The 20,507-nt window shown below is 40.6% G+C and overlaps 1 protein-coding gene across 2 annotated transcripts in view; it reads right to left on the reverse strand.

Moving 5' to 3' along the window:
* Window positions 1-20,507, reverse strand: part of LOC127430288 (Golgi SNAP receptor complex member 1) — a 41,720-nt gene that overhangs the window by 16,440 nt on the left and 4,773 nt on the right. For both annotated transcript variants that reach the window (XM_051679997.1, XM_051679998.1), the window contains exon 6: window positions 13,737-13,811. In XM_051679997.1, coding sequence (XP_051535957.1) covers window positions 13,737-13,811 — 75 coding nt within the window. The remainder of the gene's footprint in view (window positions 1-13,736; window positions 13,812-20,507) is intronic.

Here is a 20,507-nt window from a genome sequence, read left to right on the forward strand (position 1 = left end):
GATGACTACAGCATCATCTGTGGAAGAGACATACTGAAAATTACTTCATAGTATTTACACTGTGTTGATATTTTGCAAAATAGTATATGATACAGCACAAAGCATGCAATTGTAAGTGTTGACGTCAGAAGCCTAGTTTTCATTGGTTATATGACAATGACCCATCTCATTAAAATAAAAATGAAATCACTCTTTCAGTTCAAAGGGCAAACTCTGACAAATTTACTTCACCTGTTCATTGATTTGTAATTTTTATAACAAATAATTAAGCCCATACACTTCTAATATATTTTATGTAAAGGTTTTGTTTGTTTGCCAATTGTTAAAAAGTTATGGAAGTCTCAGACAGTGCTGTTTGGCAATGAGACCAACCACAGTCTCCACTTTTTCACCTGAGAAACTCTCACATGTGAGGAGAACACAAGAGATGCGTGTATGGCTTGGTTTACAGTCTAGTCCCACAGGGCCCAATAAGAAACACAAATACACAAATGCATACCCCATTAGACCTTTGAGGTTAGTGTTTCAAGTAGTGCTCATCACAAACATTGCACTCAGCAGTTTATATACCAATTAGGAATGATACTGATAATGTTTCAGAGACAGGATGAAAAGCAAAAAGTGGTTAAGTAATTTGTTCAGTGCCTCCTGGGTGCAAGTATGAATTCGTCTGCAGATTACACAACAAATTTGACCTGAAATTAAAGTAATCTTAGGAAAGGTGCTGAATTGATTGGGACCTTAAACTAAGAGTTGGAATCAATCCAAGGCAGTTGAGGTGTAAGAACGTTTTTTTTTTTTTTTTTTTTTTTTTTAAGTATAATATATTGCAAGCATTTAAACTGTGACCTACATTTTTTATCTGCAATTCATTTTTATCTTCTAAAATCAGCTCATACAGTTGTCCATGAAAACAACTTTGAACTCAAAAATTAATACATGAAGTTTCAATCTTTTAATCTATCCTATATTAATCTATGCAAACACATACAGTACACTACTGCTTACTTTACTGACATGCAGCCTTTCAGAGTAAGCCATTTCCTGCACTGGTTAATGGGTCCAGGCATCATATTGATGTATTGGATGTATTCAAATTTGTATTGGAAATGTGCATAAATAACCCAAGCTTGAACAGCGACTATGGTTAGGACCTGCAGTTCATACAATTAAACAAATTAAAGCCTACCGAGTATTTTAGAACCCAACTAATGAATATTTCTAAATATACTATATCATTTAAACTCATAAGAAACAATTAAGGATGGAATTTAGGTTCACTGAATACGCTTTACCAACTATACTAGTTTTGAGAATAAAGAGTCTGGACAGAGCCTGGCACCATTTAAGTCTCTATCAACAGACATACAGCACACCTGTATGGAGCTATGAACCGCTGACACTTTTCATGGGGAGACAGTGTTTGGTGTTTTCCATCTGTCACCAGGCTTGCGCTATAAAATGCACATTGCTGCATTCGGGGAGGTGCGTCAAGCTCCAATTCTTGCTGTGTTTTATAGGCCGAGACAAGCCCATGCTGAAGGATTTACAGAAGCCCTTTATCAGCTCTGAGGCAGATATGCAATGGAAAGATGTCAGTGTCTGGTGCAATCCATGAGACACAAAAGCTCCACTGGTGGAGAAAACCACCCCTAAATCTGAGCCTCTGCAATGATTATGGAGTTCATCAGCATAATAAGCTAATTTAGAACCACTTACCTCACCTTGCTAACCTTCAGCCTCAATTTTATTTTTTGCAAAATAAGGACTTTTACCTCATGGCAGAGAACCATTTCAGTTCTCAGTGAATCGCATCAGACTCAGCTTTATTGCAAAGTATGCTTACACACACAAGGAATTTGTCATGGTGACAGAAGCTTCCAGTGCAAATGCAACTGTATATACATAAATACAAACATATACATTTAAACAAACAAAGTGAAATAAAAATAAGATATAACAGATGAAAAAAGAGATACACAATAGAGCAATAATGTTGTTCGAATATTTTATATACAGATAGACAGTTATGTGCAGGTGATGTAATGTATTGAAGAGGTAGGATATGTTTAAGAATATAAATGAAATATGGATATAAGTAGCAAAGGATGGATTGAATATTGCACATGGTTGTATTGACATAAGGAAAGTATTTGGCTGGGCCTTTTTCAAAATTGAGTCTATGTGGGTCTTCCACTTCAGGTCCTGTGAGATGGTAGTGCCCAGAAACCTGACTCCACTGTTGCCACAGTGCTGTTTAGAATGGTGAGCTGGGTCAGTGTTGGAGTGTTTCTCCTAAAGTCCACTATCGTCTCTACTGTTTTGAGCGTGTTCAGCACCAGGTTGTTTTGACTGCACCAGATGGCCAGCTGTTCAACTTCCCTTCTGTATGCAGACTCATCGGCATCTTGGATGAGGCCGATGACTGTAGTGTCATCTGCAAACTTCAGGAGCTTAACAGAGGGGTCCTTGGCAGTGCAGTCATTTGTGTACAGGGAGAAGAGTAGTTGGGAGAGTACACATCACTGGGGGGCACCAGTGCTGACTGTACATGTGCTGCAGGCGAATTTCCCCACTCTCACTAGCTGCTGCCTGTCTGTCAGAAAGCTGGTGATCCACTGACAGATAGAGGCAGGAACAGAGAGCTGGGTTAATTTAGTCCATAGGACAGCGGAGTTGATGGTGTTATAAGCCGAACTGAAGTCAACGAATAGTATCCTTGCATAAGTCCCTGGTCTGTCTAGATGTTGAAGTATGTAATGCAGTCCCATATTGACTGCATCATCCATGGACTTGTTTGCTCAATAGGAAAACTGCAGAGGATCCAGAAAGGGTACAGTGATGTCCTTCAGGTGGGCCAACACTAGTCACTCAAATGACTTCATGACCACAGACGTCAGAGCGATGGGTCTGTAGTCATTAAGTCCTTTGATCTTGGGTTTCTTTGGGACGGGGATGATTGTGGAGCGTTTGAAGCAGCAGGGAACTTCACACTGCTCCAGTGATCTTTTGGAAGATATGTGTGAAGATGGGAGCCAGCTGGTCAGCACAGGATTTTAGACAAGTGGGTGAAACACAGTCTGGGCCCTGTGCTTTTCTTGTCTTCTGTTTCCAGAAGACCAGCATACATCCTTTTCACAGATCTTATGTGCAGGTAGAGTAGCAGGAGAGGTGAAGAGGGGGTTGCAGAGGTGTAATGTTTGTGTGCAGTGAATGTCAGAGCAGGTGTGGGGTGTGGGAATGGGCTTTTCAAATCTACAGTAAACCACGGTCGTCAGCCAATTTTGATTCCCTAAAGTGTTGGGGGATGTGTCTTGTAGTTGGTAAAGTCTTTTGTGCCTCTCCACACTGATGCAGGGTCGTTAGCTGAAAACTAGTTTTTCAGCTTTTCAGAATAGCTTCTTTTAGCCACTCTGATCTCCTTTGTCAGTCTGTTGTTGGCCTGATTATACAAGATTTTATCACCACTTCTGTAAGCATCCTCTTTGGCTTGACGAAGATGCCTGAGTTTTGCTGTAAACCACGGTTTGTCGTTGTTGTATGTTAAATAAGTCCTAGCAGGAATGCACATGTCCTCACAGAAACTGATATATGATGTCACAATATCTGTGAGCTCATCCAGGTCTGTTTCTGCAGCCTCAAAATCACTCAATTAGTGCAGTCAAAGCAGGCTTGTAGTTCCAGCTCTGCTTCATTGGTCCATCTCTTTGCAATCCTTACTACAGGTTTAGCTGATTTTAGTTTCTGTCTGTAGATCGGAAGATGAACCAGACAGTGATCAGATAGTCCCAAAGCTGCCCGAGGGACAGAGTGATATGCATCCTTTATTGTTGTGAAAAAATGATCCAGTATATTTCTGTCTCTGGTGGGGTATGTAATGTGCTGGTTGGCGCAGTTTTGGCGGCACGAGGGGGACCTACACAATATTAGGCAGGTGGTTTAATGTTGTGGCTGATCGTGTATATTCACATACATACACTGATCAGCCACAACGTTAAAACCACTGACAGGTGAAGTGAATAACATTGATCATCTCGTTACACTGGCACCTGTCAAAGGGTGGGATATATTAGGCAGCAAGTCAGTTCTTGAATTTCTATAATGGGCACGTGAGCATCAGAACTGGACAATGGAGCAATGGAAGAAGGTGGCCTGGTCTGATGAATCATGTTTTCTTTTAGAACATGTGGACAGCCGGGTGCGTGTGTCATTTACCTGGGGATGAGATGGCAGCAGGATGCACTATGGGAAGAAGGCAGGCCAGCATAGGCAGTGTGATGCTCTGGGCAATATTCTGGTGGGAAATCTTGGGTCCTGGCATTCATGTGGATGTTACTTTGACACATACCACCTACCTAAAGATTGTTGCAGACCACGTACACCTCTTCGTGGCAACAGTATTCCCTGATGGCAGAGGCCTGTTTCAGCACAATAATGCGCCCTGCCACACTGCAAAAATTGTTCAGGAATGGTTTGAGGAACATGACAAACAGTTCAAGGTGCTGACTTTGCCTCCAAATTGCCCAGATCTCAATCTGATTGAGCATGTGGGATGTGCTGGACAAATAAGTCCAATCCATGGAGGCCCCACCTTGCAACTTACAGGACTTGAAGGATCTGCTGCTAACATCTTGGTGCCAGATACCACAGGACACCTTCAGAGGTCTTGCGAAGTCCATGCCTCGACGGGTCAGAGCAGTTTTGGTGGCACAAGGGGGACCTACACATTATTAGGCAGGTGGTTTTTATGTTGTGGCTGATTGGTGTATAATTGTTGGTATAGTGGGCTGATGAACTACTGTTTCCTGCATTCAAGGAATTGCAGAACCTGACTGCTGCAAACAGAGTCCATTTTGTGCCATGAAGAGTTGTGGAACATCTTACACTGAAGGCATGCTCTAAAAAGCTGGAGCTAGACACTGGAAATTTAACATGGGTTCAAAATCTGGACATGCTCTCAAAAGAGTGAGTCTTCCTCGTCAGTCATAAAGCTGGCCTCTCTCTTTCTCCCCTGAAGGCGGCAAAGAGAGCAATCTTGCTAGCTCATCAAAAAGGCCGCCTCATTGTTATAGGTCAGCCTTTGCAGAGAGAGATTTATGCCCCGGTTACACAGAGCTGTCAAGAAGAGGAGTGACAGAGCGCCTCCGCCCAGGCTGCTGAGTTCAATCTGCTGCTACCAATACAGAACAACTTCTCACTCATGGATTTTTGTATTGTAATTGTATTTAACTTTTTTTAAATACATACACATAATTTCATTGTGTCATTGTTCCACATGTTGTTTTCTACAAATTCTGAATATGATTTTCAAAGACTCTCATTAACTTGGGACCTGCTTGCTGCACCTGATATGAGTGGAGATGGGCCAAAACTCAGACATAACTGCGGAACCCTTCTGTCTCAACACACACATGCACACAGAGCCTTGAGTGAAAATTAAGCCTCCATGCTTGCCCTGTGCCTGTGTACAAAGAAAGATGCACTCAGCACTTCAGATTTAGTGCCATTTAAGGAAAGCAAGAGGGACAAGACAAACAGCAAATATTGAAATTTTAGATTAATGGAAATACAAAACAGTCCACTCCACACCACTACTTAGCACAGTACTTATTGTATTTAGTAAAACCACAAATTCTGTACTATAAGCCAAGAAATGTTTTTTTTTTTTTTTTTTTGGCTTTTTCGTTGGCGGAGCAAAAACAAAATAAAATAACTGTCCATATTGTGTCTAAAACATAAGTTACTGGAGATTAACTTCTTTCTAAAACTGTTGTTTAAAAGCAATATCACACTTGCAATCATGCTGTTGTACTGAATATAAGCACAGCTGTGACTCAACATTGCTAAACAATGCACATACTATTTTTGTAGTCTTTCTGAGATGGGGAGATTAATGTTAAGATGTGTTTTGATTAACTTGGACACATTTAAAACTTTTGCACTTTCAGCTATCGATGAAAGAGAGGAGCTAGAACTGAGCATTTGCTTTTAGTCTGTTCTAGACACAGCGGTAAAACCACAGTTTTAGTTTCTGTTTCACAACAGCAGCAATAAGCATCTCCAGTAAATGTATAATGGACTCTGCTTTAACATATTCTCTACATCATCAGATGCTTTTTAGGCCGCATTCCCACATAAGACAAGACTACAAGAACAAAATTACTGCCATGCCTCTAGTAGGATTAAAGAGCAAGATCAGCTGAGGCAAAAACATATGCTGTCAGGAGGTGAATTCTTTCCTAAATATATGCTAATAAACCTCATCCTTTGAAACTGCCTTTCTATTATGTCTTCAAATATTCCTTGAACATCAGTAAGCTGCACACCAAGAACCTGCTTTAATCTTCATGCCATGAAGCCCAGAGCAATGTTTGACACATTTGTACCCATCTAATACTCCATATACACACATCTTCAAAAAGTTTGAATGGAAGGCAAATGTGTTGGGCAAATAATAAAGGAGAAAAGATGAGCATTGCTTTTTTCAAGGAAGAGATACTGGACGAAGAGTTATCAATTTAACTACAAACATCCTCTTCAATAACATTGTACGCCAACAACTTATTCTGAGCTGCATATCTATCTCAATGACCTGTATATCTATACAATGGTCCACCTCTGAACTTCAGAGCAGAACTGAACAAGCAACTCAAGAATTTGGTCTACGACTTGATTACAATTTAAACAACATTATCACACAGGAAGTCTGCATATTGTTTCTGAGAGTAACAGTACCCTAGAATCGGCCAAATTATGCAGACTCACTGACAAGCGGCATCTACTTTAAGACATTTTTGCATCAGCTCCCATGCATTTACCTTCCCTTGTGGCACAATTCCATGCCACCAGTGTGGGAGGCCTGGGATCGGACAAAGTCTTTTTTTGCAAGTCAGTCACTCTCGGGCAGGCTGAGTTGCTATTTTTCTATGTAAACAAGTGGCATACAAGTGCAGCTCCTATCTACTAGAATGGGAAAAGACTTTAACGGTTGGTCAAGATTACGATCAAAGAACATCTGAAAACTCAATATCTGACAACACTGGCATCATAAATTGTGCTTCTTTACCTCAGATTATGCAAAAAAAAAAAAAAGAAATTTTCCCAGCTTGTCTAGCTAATGTGCATGCGCATTCTTGAGTTGATTGACAGGTGATGTCTGTATCTAAAAAGTGACTGGTACTTCTACCTGTAAGGTGGGACTTCCTTTTCTTTACCTGTTGACTGTTGGGCATTCCAAATTCTCCCATTCATTTTAACAGAAGTGGCCCATCTCTGCTAAATAGTCTGTGGTTCGGATTCCATGTTGAAACAAGGAAGTTACTGTGTTTACATAATCAGTGACGAGGGTGATTTTGAAGTTGCATTTTTCCCTCTAACATTACACTTTTACTCCAATGACGGTTAGGTTTAGGTTTGGGGTTTGGGTAAGTTCAGTTTATAAAACTTGTATTCCTCTTCAACTTACGTTTGGCGGCCCTCCATTGACAATACACCCAGAAAATGGAGCTCAAATGTGCCCATACACCCAAAAACTGTTACTGTTTTGGAAACCGTGTGCAGTGTTTCGAACGTCGGTAAGCACAGACCGATTCTACCTAAAGAAAGGTCAACCTTCTGTTTCCGATGTCACTGTAGGATCAGTCTGAACTAAACCATGTGTTTTGAAGCAAACAGTACATTAGATGAATAAGATCCATCTAGTAGCAATATAGGAAGTAGAAACTCCCTTTAACTGATAGCAAAACATCCTTTCTGATGATGCTAAAGCTCTTTGGGACAGCCTCAGTTCCTGTAACAAGTATTGTTGTGTATATATATATATATATATATATATATTGTTTTTTAAATTACTTTTTTTCTCTGTTTGTCTTCCCTTATTTGATTGAGTAATTGTCTGCAATGTGTTTCAACTATGTCTTCCTCTGAGTGCTCATTGTAATCTATGAGTCAGCCTGTCATAGCCGTTAATGTTTTTAAATGGCATTCCTGATGGCATCATGTTCAATTACTGTTTACACTGGAATGGGCTCAAGCAATAACACCAGAGATTACTTCCTCTATAAAAGCTGCATGTGAGTGAAAGATGAGGAGACATGGGCCAGATCGTACATATGCAGCTCGTCACCCATTTTACAGCTTTTTGATGTACATTAACAATGCCAGTGGTTTGACATTATGTGTGATTTCCTTCTTATTTTCACATCATGTCCAAATCACATCCTAAGTGCTAAATGCGAGTGTGTATGTCCTCTGTTTGCCCCAGAGCAGAGACAGAGCTGTGAAAAAGAAGGGCACACAGATGCTGAGAAACAAAGTGGGCATCTGGCCAGGACCGCAGGGAAAGACATAAGCACCCATATGTACTCAGCATTCAGCCAGCTTACAGTCTTCTAACTGTGCCAATTACCAATCTGTGCATGAGGAGCAGGTCAACGGTACGACCCTCTGCACCCCCTCACCCTACACTGGTGGCTTGATTTGGATGAAAAGTTTAATGTAAACTTCATTAAGATATTTAATAAGTTCAGAATAGGTGGCAGCTTACAGGATGAATACTCACTACATACTATTTAGTGTTTGTTATGTGACTAATAGCAAAAACAAAATATAAAGCAAACCTACAATATCAGGTACAATAAACAACTACGTTTCCATCCAAGGATTTTTTGCAAAAAAGTTTTAGCGCATCAAAATAAAGCTGATGAAAACGATCGGTAAAGTGTCAGCATAATATTTTTCTGTTTAACTCTAGCGCATAAACTGACAATACTTCAAATGTTGCGAAAAACTGGTTTGGAAACACGTTTTGTCGAGAAAACTGGCATTAACGCAAAAATATAGTGTCACATGACAGAATTTACCTCAATCGTTAGCCTGTGTTAATCATGTCGACAAGGTATACATCACTGAAAGCCAATTTATTGTACATGATTATGGATTGGGCTTAACTGCATACCTGCACAGATCCGATGCTGCAAACATGACACTTCCAGGAGTGCCAACACAAATATCTCGTATCATGCACATAGACAAGTGCACGGAGAACAAATTAATAGCCACTGTTTGTGATTAATTTAATTGCGGTAGCCATCCGTTTATTTAATAAAGGTGCTTTTCCACACCATTCAAAATAACAGATGGCAGTCATGGAATTAGCCCATAATACAAAAAAAAACATAATTTCTATGCACAAAGATGTTTTAAATTAAAAATAAATACACAATACTAGGAGAAAAGCATCAGTGTGCTTTTTTGGAACACTAACAAATAGCCCAATTCTATAAAATTATTGTTTAGCTTACTTTTGAAAGAAATGCTGGCAAAATTCCCTGTATTAAATAAAATAAATTAGCCTACCAAATGAATAACGCATTAAATAAAATAATTAATTACCAAGCGAAAAAAATAAATTTGCCTTTTCTTTACACAAACTTAAATTAGCCTTACCTTGTTCTGTAGACCAAAAAAGTCGACTGAATGACATTCTCAGAATGTTCTACACTTTTTTCAAGACTATAAAACTATCAGAACTATTTGTCCAATGCTGAATTCACTTTCAAAAAACGAGCTTTTGAATATCTTAACTTTTAAATATCTTAATTCTAACCCTCTTTACCTCGGATCTCATTTGCTGAGCTTCTTCAGAAAATGTAAATTGCATTATGACGCTAAAATTAATTTTAGATGACAATCAAGTTCAGTTGGTCGTTAAAAGTTGCTGGACAAATATGCAGGACATAATGCAGTTGTGATGGCAATGCTGTAGATTAGATGATTGTTCAAAATAGCCTATTGAACATCAGGAATGTATCACGCACGCACGCACGCACGCACCCTGATATTACACCGCATCAATTTTTCTTTAATAGCTGTGCACACAGCATATACATATTGATGGATGGTCTTTATGCTAAGACCGAAAGTTTCCCCCACTACTTGGTGCAGGTTTCCAGCTTGAACAGGGCCATGACGATTTGCTTTCGGGTCAACACTGGTTGCAACCTGTGATAGGCGCAACATCAGGACCAATATCAGAAGGGCAAGAGCTCCCTTTTGATTGCAATTCCATCTTCTGACTGCATTAATTTGTGAAATTAAAATGACAGTAAACTGGTTAATTTCAATGAATTGTCTCAATACTCTCCCCATTTTATCAAAACTTCAGAGGAAAAAAATTAGGGACATCTGGGAGGCGAAAGGTACACAATGAGCGATAAACACACATTTCTGTATGGAAATGGCTTAAGGGCGGATTTCTTGTGCGATAAACCAAAACTTATGCGACAAAGTGTTTTTTTTTTTTAGGCATGACATCATCACGCACACCATTTTTAATCGATAAAAGTTCATGGAAACAGGCAGAAGATTGCAAATTTCACACATTTTTTTTACACATTTTCACATTGTCGATAACAAAAAAGCATGAAAATTGGATGGAAACTAGGCTAAGGTCATCTCCAACAGTCAATTTTATATACTCACTTATATTCCTATAGTTAATGTTTTGTTCCTTGTTTGAACAAATTGTAAAGGAACCACACGGTTTAACAGCATACTGTAGAAGTATTTCCTTCACCACTATTCAGCCAAAAAATAAGAATAATAATTATAATAAACTCTTTGAATCAGTCTAACAAATTACTTTTTGAATCAGTGGTTACTGAATCAGGTTACTTAGAAAACTGAAATACTATTACAAAAGTACTATTGTGTTATATAGCGTTTTTAGTATGTACTGAAATTATGACCAATTAAATTCCCCTGCTGCAACAGATAAAACTTTCTATAGGAAACTATATTGTATAGCTCTTTTTCTGCAAACTTTGTAAGTAACTAAATCAGTTTAATCCCACAGATTGTGCCAAGAAAGCCTTGGTTTAAATTAGATTTCCTTTGAGTCCAAGATCACGTTTTATACAAGCTCTTCCAAGGCAATAATCAAACCACATGTAATATTCTCTCTCTCAGCCTCTTTCACTTAAACTGATACACTAAAGCTTTTCTATGAAACAAATGACCCAGAGTAAATACTTTGTCAAATTCTTTACCAAAGTCCATCGATTCTTGTTCATGTTTTAAAATAAATTACCAGTGAGAGTTTTAGACCCATCATTTGTTATACAGAACACCTTATGCCTAAGTGAGCAGCCAAGCAGTCACTTTCGATGACTCCACGAATTTAAGCCATCTATTTTACATGGAACAGTGCTAGGGAGAGAGTCAAGCGGCCTTGCTAAGTTACTGATGAATGAGAGCGTGTCTATTAAAGGTAACCTTCTTCAGGAAGCTGTCATTGCTCAGGTAAAGTGACACTGCTGTGACACTGCAAGTAAGTGACTGAGTGACTTATTCACTCTATTTCCCTCAAATCCCAGGCAGCAAATACCATTCGCACATTCACTGCCAGAGGATGACTTCATGTAGGTGTCTCAGAACAGGAAGTTTTCCTCTTTTCTACTCCCAGTAGAGATCATTAGTGATCTCTGAATCTCAAGACTGGAATTGTACCACCATCTTCACTGACCGTATCTATCAGTGGCTGGGTTGATCTTATCAGAAAGGGTTGAAATGTAGATGAAGTAATTTTTTTGTCCAAGATGCAGGAGCATCAATTCAAAGCCAAAATTCCACTGACTACTTCCAATGTAATAAGTGCACATGCTGCTTTGTGATCCGTTAAAACTGACTGCACTTTTCCCTATTAAAAAATACAAAGGGCAAATGTAAATTGATAATTTTAGAAGATAATTTTTCCTCTGACTGGATTAATTATATAAGATTAAGATTTTTGTACATTATTTTATTTATTGTTTGTTTGCCTTTATTGGACAATGTAGAATTAAAGAATAGGATTGGCATATATTCCTGGGCAGCTACCTATATGTTGTGAGCAACGCATTACCCCCTGTGCCAAGGATCAGACTAAGATTGAGATTTAAGTATCCATGGACTCGGATTACCCTTAATTTAACTACCCTTCCAGTGTAACTAAACAGGCTCCAGTACATGTTTACAGTTGAAGTCAGAAGTTTACATACACTTAGTTTGAAGTAATTAAAACTCATTTTTTAACTACTCCACAGATTTAATATTAGCAAACTATAGTTTTGGCAAGTCGTTTAGGACATCTACTTTGTGCATGACACGAGTAATTTTTCCAACAATTGTTTACAGACAGATTGTTTAACTTTTAATTGATTATATCACAATTCCAGTGGGTCAGAAGTTTACATACACCAAGTTAACTGTGACTTTAAGCAGCTTGGAAAATTCCAAAAAATTATGTCCAGCCTTTAGACAATTAGCTTCTGATAGGTGGTGTACTGAATTGGAGGTGTACCTGTGGATGTATTTTAAGGCCTACCATCAAACTCAGTGCCTCTTTGCTTGACATCATAGGAAACTTAAAAGAAATTAGCCAAGACCTCAGAAAAAAAAAATAAAAATAAATTGTGGACCTCCACAAGTCTGGTTCATCCTTGGGAGCAATTTTCAAATGCCTGAAGGTACCACGTTCATTTGTACAAACAATAGTACACAAGTGTAAACCCCATGGGACCACACAGCCACAGACCACCGCTCAGGAAGGAGACACATTCTGTTTCCTAGAAATGAATGTAGTTTGATGCAAAAAGTGCAAATCAATCCCAGAACAACAGCAAAGGACCTTGTGAAGATGCTGGAGGAAACAGGTAGACAGGTATCTATATCCACAGTAAAACGTGTCCTATATCAACATCATCTGAAAGCCTGCTCAGCAAGAAAGAAGCCACTGCTCCAAAACCACCATAAAAAAGCCAGACTACAGTTTGCAAGTGCACATGGGGACAAAGATCTTACTTTCTGGAGAAATGTCATCTGGACTGATGAAACAAAAATTGAACTGTTTGGCCATAATGACCATCGTTATGTTTGGAGGAAAAAGGGTGAGGCTTGCAAACTGAAGAACACCACCCCAACCGTGAAGCATGGGGGTGGCAGCATCATGTTGTGGGGGTGCTTTGCTGCAGGAGGGACTGGTACACTTCACAAAATAGATGGCATCATGAGGAAGGAAAATTATGTGGATATATCGAAGCAACATCTCAGGAAGTTAAAGCTTGGTCGCAAATGGGTAATGACCCCAAGCATACCTCTAAAGTTGTGGCAAAATAGCTTAAGGATAACAAAGTCAAGGTATTGGAGTGGCCATCACAAAGCACTGACCTCAATCTGATAACAAATTTGTGGGCAGAACTAAAAAAGCGTATGCGAGCAAGGAGGCCTACAAACCTGCCTCAGCTGCACCAGTTCTGTCTGGAGGAATGGGCCAAAATTCCAGCAACTTATTGTGAGAAGCTTATGAAAGGCTATTCAAAACGTTTGACCCAAGTTAAACAATTTAAAGGCAGTGCTACCAAATACTAACAAAGTGTATGTAAACTTCTGGGAATGTGATGAAAGAAATAAAAGCTGAAATACTATTATTCTAACATTTCACATTCTTATAGTAGTGATCCTAACTGACCTAAGACAGGGAATGTTTTCTATGATTAAATGTCAGGAATTGTGAAAAACTGAGTTTAAATGTATTTGGTTAAGGTGTATGTAAAATTCTTTGTACATACAATGACTTCAAATGTACATACAATATCTATCCTTAGTCTACTATAAAAGCAAACATTCTTATACTAATTTGAAAGTATTATTCAAACGGTATTTGAGTGAAGTTGAGAACACAGTAGGAAGCATCTTACTTTCTCAGGTGTTCGTGTTCTTTCAGGAAAAGCTCTGTCCGTCTGTTATTCACCCCTGATCCACTCTTATATGTCCTGAAAAGAGAAAAATGCATTAATTAACAATTGAACAGAAACATGCAATCTCTCAAGCAGCTCACTGTATAAACTGTATCCTGTAGAAGGCCTGCCATTTTAGATGGGATGGGCTAATATTGAGGGGTCATCCTGTGTGTTGTGCACAGGCTCTCTTTCTCTCACTCACAGAGAGCATTTAGCATTAATAATGAATGAACACAGTGCTAGGAAGAGCAGCTCTTTCCCAAGAGTTCTTTGGGGAAACTAAATACAAAAACACCCTGTGTTCACACAACATTAGTCCTTTGGCCTGACAGCACAAATTAAAACAAATCTTCATCTCAGAAGAAAGAGCTTCTGAGGGCAGAATGAAGGCAATTGGAGGTACTGTACAAGGTCTGTTTCACACATACTGCTTCTGCAGAACATGTTCATTTTGGTGCTCATAACATTTACAGCATTCTCTCAGTCTACTGCCAAACAGACAACACATTGAGAATGCACTATCAACCTAAATATCAACACAATTATCTGCAATATTGGCTTTAATGAACATATAATTCTATAATAGCAAACCACTCACCAACTGCTTGAAAAAAAAAAAAAAAAAAGACATCTGTGCCGGGCTTTAGGGAACTAACACACGCAGTGACAGGCGCACAGTTTCTACTGAATAAATCTGAATGACTCAATATAAGGCAGTCTATATTCTGCAATTTACAGAACACAGTTTATGTTTTACAGTAGTTTATAATGCGTTCCGTGTAAATTAATTTCCATTTAGATGTAAATGCGATTTTCTCTTCATGCAAATTAGATTAAAAGATCAAGTTTGTACTAGTTCTCAATTGCTTATTAAAATTATATAACTTGTTTAATTATACAGCCAAACTGTGTAATTTCTGGCCATTATCACAGGAAAACTCCACATGGTGCCTAGAAATTTTCTGTACTTTATTTACTTTGTTACTTTTATATATTACTTATTATTTAAAGCTTTTTATTATTGTTTTAATTTGTAATATACATATTTTTTTATTAATAATAAAATAAATATTTTAAGGCAGTCACTTCCTTTGACTTTTAATTTCTGATTTGTGAAGCACTTTGAGCTGCACTTGATGTATGAAAGGTGCTATACAAATGTACTTTTCTTTTCACTACAGAGCTGCAGCTCTGTGATGCAGCAGAAACTTTGTCAGTGTGAAAGCTCTACACGCGCATGCCCCACAGGCGCAGTATGTGTAAAACAGACCTAAAAGATAGCGGCCTGATCAAGAACCTGTCAAACTAGCCTCCACTGTCGAGTGTTTTTTTCTCTGCACCTATTGTAAACAGACAGATGTCGAAGGGTTATTAATCCAGTTTCTATGGGATTACACCTGCCTGCTGGTCTAATCAACTGTCAGTCCAAACAGACCAAAGTGACAGAGCACTGACAGCAAACTTAATCATTCCAATAAGACTTTAAAGGGCCGTGCACTAAATCACACAGGAGGCACTGTCATTTCTGCCTGCTGACATTTCTATAGTGCTATGCTGCAGAGTCCTGTCGATCGATGGGGGGAGAGCTAGGTAACAGGATGAGCACAGCACGTGCCACACAAACTCAGGGAGTAAGCAGAGGAGCAGACAAAGGCACCAACGCCGGTCCTGCTGAAACTAGAACCTCCAGGGCCTGCACAACAGAAAATGGCTGGGCACAAGAAGTGCATTACACAAGGTTCAATATCACCCCCTGGTGGTATATATGAATAACACAATTTATGATGTACTGGGATAGTTTCCCCAAAAATGTTAATTATATCATCATATACTTCATGTTGTTCCAAACCCAACTTTCATATAAGGAGATGTTAGAACGAACCTTAGCGTCACTCACTGTTCACTTTCATTGTATAGATAACGATTAAATGAAAATGAATGGCGACTGAGGGTGTCATTCTGTCTAACACTGTCATTCTGCTTTCCACAGAAGAGAGAAAGTCTTCGGAGCAACATGAGGGTGCATGAATGATGACAGAATTTTCATTTTTGGGTGAACTATCCTTTTAATGATTACTTACACATTCTACAATACTAATTTGAAGAATCTATACAGAAGAAAAGACAAATAGTTCAAAGGAACAGACACAGAATGGCAGAATTCACTATATCAGACCACCCAAATAAGCCACCCACTGTAAGACAGTAATTCAGGTAAAAATAAATATGGTTACTGCAAATAATGAGAAAATTACACATTTTAACATATTATGCCTGTGCATTAAGTGCAGGAAGTTCAGAACAGCTGAGATCAGCCAATAAGCAGTTTAACAATACTCATTGCTAAAGAAAGGGGATAATAGCAGAAAAGTTGAATAACTGTGACCTCATAGGATGAGCATTACAAATGTGTAATCCAAGAATGCTCATCCAAGAATGAGAACATGACAGCTCACACATTTCAGCACTTAAATAATAATGGTGCTAAAGAAGCAGCTTAGGAATCTTGAAATCGTTCATCCTTGAATTCTAATCTATTAAAAAGATACATACATGTATGTATCTTTAAGCAATAGCTGCGGATCGGATGGCTACACCGTTCTGTATTCTTCCAAGTATATGCAACTTTAACTCGCTACTTCCAGATGTTGTACTGTCACTGTGGCGAGGGCGAGGTTGAGTGTCCATCCAGGGAGAGGGGAAGCGGTAAGGATTCATCCCTGGGTGACCATTAGGTCTAACATCTGTTTCTTGTTGCAGTAATCCTGGAAGAGCAATAAGAGGAGCCCACGCCGGAGCCCAGAGAGAGAGAGTGATGCACAGGAGTGCGACGCATTAGAGTATTGACCCCGACCTTGAGTGATATTGTGTGAATAAAGAGTTTAAAGATACCCGAATCACGCTTCCTCATTCCCCATACCAACCAGTCCTGTTACAGTGAAACCCGGGAACCTTCAGGAAGATAATACACCGTCATGGAGTCCTCACCGCTGGCCGAAGTCATCAAGTCCCTCGCCAGCATGCACCAGGTGCAACACCAGGCCCTGCTTAAGCTGCGCCGAGACCAAGGCCAGTGTTTTCAGGCGATTCTCCGGGCTCAAGAAGAGGACCGGCAGGCGCTCAGGAGCTTCATACACTAGGAGCCACTCTCAGCCGCGACACCAGACCCAACACCTTCCATGCCCCTTCTTACCCTGATGAAAATGGGCCTGCATGATGAACCAGAGGCATTCCTCGAGTTGTTTGAGCGAACGTCAGAGCTGTGGAAATGGCTGAAATCAGAGTGGGCTGGCCCGCCTCCTGCCGCTGTTGTCTGGGGAAGCCCAGCTCACGTTCCAACCTCTGCCTGCCGTGAACCTCCTGGTATATAAGGACTTAAAGAAAGCCGTGATGCAACGTGTCAGCCACAGCCCCGAGCAACAACGACAGCACTTCCGCTTGCTGATGCCGAGCGAGTGCGGCCACCCTTTTGCATTCGTCCAACAGCTCCGTGACGCCTGCCAGAAGTGGCTGCTGGTAGAGGAGCTTGACGCTGAGGGAGTCATTGATCTGGTGGTGCTGGAGTGGTTCGTCCTTCGTCTGCCGACCAGAACAGCAGAATGGGTCTAGTGCCACCACCCGGCGTCGCTGGAAGAGGTCGTACAGCTGGCTGAGGCCGTACAGCTGGCTGAGGACCATATGGCAGCATACCCAGGGGCGGAGCAGCCCTCGTTTTCTCTCTCTCCTCACTCTCTCGCTCCCTCTCTACCCCGCCCCCCCCCCCCCGTATCTGGTCCCCACCCCACGCTGTTTCCCTGGAAATGGGGGACATTTACTCCCAAACCGTCTCCCTGGTCCCAGGGGTTTGTCCAGCCGGTGGTCCCCCTTGTTATTCCAGACAGCTCATCATAATCCAATGGCAGGTCACTTAGGGTGAGAAAAAACACAAAACCATCTAATGGCCCCTTTCTATTGGCCGGGCATTCACGGGGATGTTCGCAGGTGGTGTGTGGCATGCTGTGAATGTCAGATGGTGAATTGACTGGCAACTCCAAAAGTGCCATTGCGCCCTCTGCCATTAATCAAGGTCCCCTCCGCCACGAGAATTGGCATGGACCTCGTTGGGCCATTAGAACAGATGGTACACGGACGTTGCTTTGTGTTAGTTCTGGTGGATTACGCAGCGCGATATCCAGAAGCAGTGCCTCTGTGCAACATCTCAGCACGTAGTGTTGCGGAGGCACTCTTCAGGATTATCTCCTGAGTGGGGATTCCGAAGGATAAGTAGCTCAAACCCCTGTTATTCACAGTCTGAGAGGTCCCCCAAGCCTCCACAGGGTTTTCCCCATTCAAGCTGCTGTACGGGCGTCGGCTGTGAGGCGTGCTCGACGTCATGCAGGAAGCTTGAGAGGAGGGACCTTAAAACAGTAAAAATGAAATTCAGTATGTTCTTGATCTTAAATCAAAACTCCACACTTTAGGTCAACTAACACAGGAGAATTTGCTCCAAGCTCAAGAACGCCAAAGCTGGCTGTATGATAGGGGAGCTCGGCTATGGGAATTTGCACCAGGAGGCAAAGTGCTTGTATTACTCCCAACCTCAAGCTCCAAATTACTCGCCAAGTGGCAAGGGCCCTTTGAGGTCACACAACGAGTGGAAGATCTCGATTATGAGGTAAAACGAACAGATAGAGGTGACGCACGTCAAATATACCATCTTAACCTCTGGAGCTCGGGCTGGAGGTGAACTTAAAACCCAATCATCTCACCCACACACTTGTGGAGACCACCTATCACCGTCTCAACTCACAGACGTTGCAAAATTGCAGAAATTACACCAATTCGTGGAGCTTCCGTTCGGTTTGTTTGGGGCTCCGGCTATGTTCCAGCAGCTCATGGACCGAGTCCTCCCACACGTTACTTATGCCGCTGACTATTTAGACGATATAATTATTTACAGTAATGATTGGCAGCAGCACCTGCAACATCTGAGGGCTGTCCTGAGGTCATTGAGGTGAGCGGGGCTCACGGCAAACCCAAAGAAGTGCACAATTGGGCGGGTGGAGGTACGGTATCTGGGCTTCCATTTGGACCACGGGCAGGTGTGGCACCAAATCGATAAAACCGCAGTGATTGCAGCCTCCCCGAGACCTAAGACAAAAAAGGAGATAGGACAGTTCCTGGGGCTGGCTGGCTACTATCGTGGTTTTTACAGAATTATTCGGCTGTCACCAGCACGCTGACTGATCTTATTGTGGGCAGGCCGGATGGCTCCCTGGACTGAGTCAGGCAGTGGGAATGGGTGGCGAGGGCGTGGTTGAGTGTCCATCCAGGGAGAGGGGAAGTGGTAAGGATTCATCCCTGGATGACAATTAGGTCTAACAGCTGTGTCTTGCTGCAGTAATCTGGGAAGAGCGATAAGAGGAGCCCACGCCAGAGCCCAGAGAGAGAGAGAGAGAGAGAGAGAGAGAGAGAGAGTGAGAAAGTGACTGATGCACAGGAGTGCGACGCATTGGAGCACTGACCCCGACTTTGAGTGTTATTGTGTGAATAAAGAGTTTAAAGATACCTGAACCACGCTTCCTCATATCCCATACCGACCAGTCACCATCTACTATGGAAGAATCGCTACTTAGCCACAGCCGACACTACGTGACAGACAAGGGAAGTAAATGTTATGTTTTAAGAAATTATGTGAATTGAGCGCAGTATAGTAGCTGAAACATCCTCCTCAAAACTCATATGTTAAATGTATTTACCACGGTTGGTTAAAACAGACTTAAATTACATCAAAAATCCATTATTTAATAATAATATCTAGGTTTTTAGACTTGTTGACATTGTTTAAAAGTAAAAACTAACAGAAAGTTATCATTTAACACTAAAAGCATCCCTTCTCTTGCGGTTTTTAAATGATTTTTTTGGTACTGGAATTAATGAATGCTCCATTCCACCATCCTCTTTGTGATTGCTAAGTGATTTTTGCATATGTCTTGGCTACAGTGATTGATAATTTTATTTCCGGTCGTTATAGCTGTTCCATTTGCTTCAAGTCCCTAATAACCTGCTAAAAGCTGGTATGAATGAGTCTATAAAATATGCCAATCTGTGGTTCACAGGAGATCACAATACTGAGTAAACAAGAAACTTATTGCTGGTCAGATAAGTAGGCGTCTAAAGGCAGTGGGTGGGTGATACTGCTCATTTGTGTAAATACAGAATGTTTTCCAGTGCTAAGTGACAGATGAATTGAGCCCAAATCCCACTCTGACAGCCAGTTTTATTCTACTGAAAAAATACATTCAAGATCAATGGCTGGGAGATATTCAGAGGTTTTTTTTTGTTAACATATAGTACCGCAACACAAATTAAACAAGCAGCCCACAGAGGTGCTATGACTTTGCACCTCAGATCAATAACAGTGTAATGGCTACATTTTTTATTCAGCTTAGGGGATCCCACAGTGTTAAGGCAAAAGGGTCAAAGTGACTGCATAACCTGCAAATATGTTCATGGACAGGACCATCACTTAAGATATACAGGTGCTGGTCATATAATTAGAATATCATCAAAAAGTTGATTTATTTCACTAATTCCATTCAAAAAGTGAAACTTGTATATTATATTCATTCATTACACACAGACTGATATATTTCAAATGTTTATTTCTTTTAATTTTGATGATTATAACTGACAACTAAGGAAAATCCCAAATTCAGTATCTCAGAAAATTAGAATATTACTTAAGAC

This window comes from Myxocyprinus asiaticus, chromosome 39, assembly GCF_019703515.2.
Source record: "Myxocyprinus asiaticus isolate MX2 ecotype Aquarium Trade chromosome 39, UBuf_Myxa_2, whole genome shotgun sequence".
NCBI classification, from domain to species: Eukaryota; Metazoa; Chordata; class Actinopteri; order Cypriniformes; family Catostomidae; genus Myxocyprinus; species Myxocyprinus asiaticus.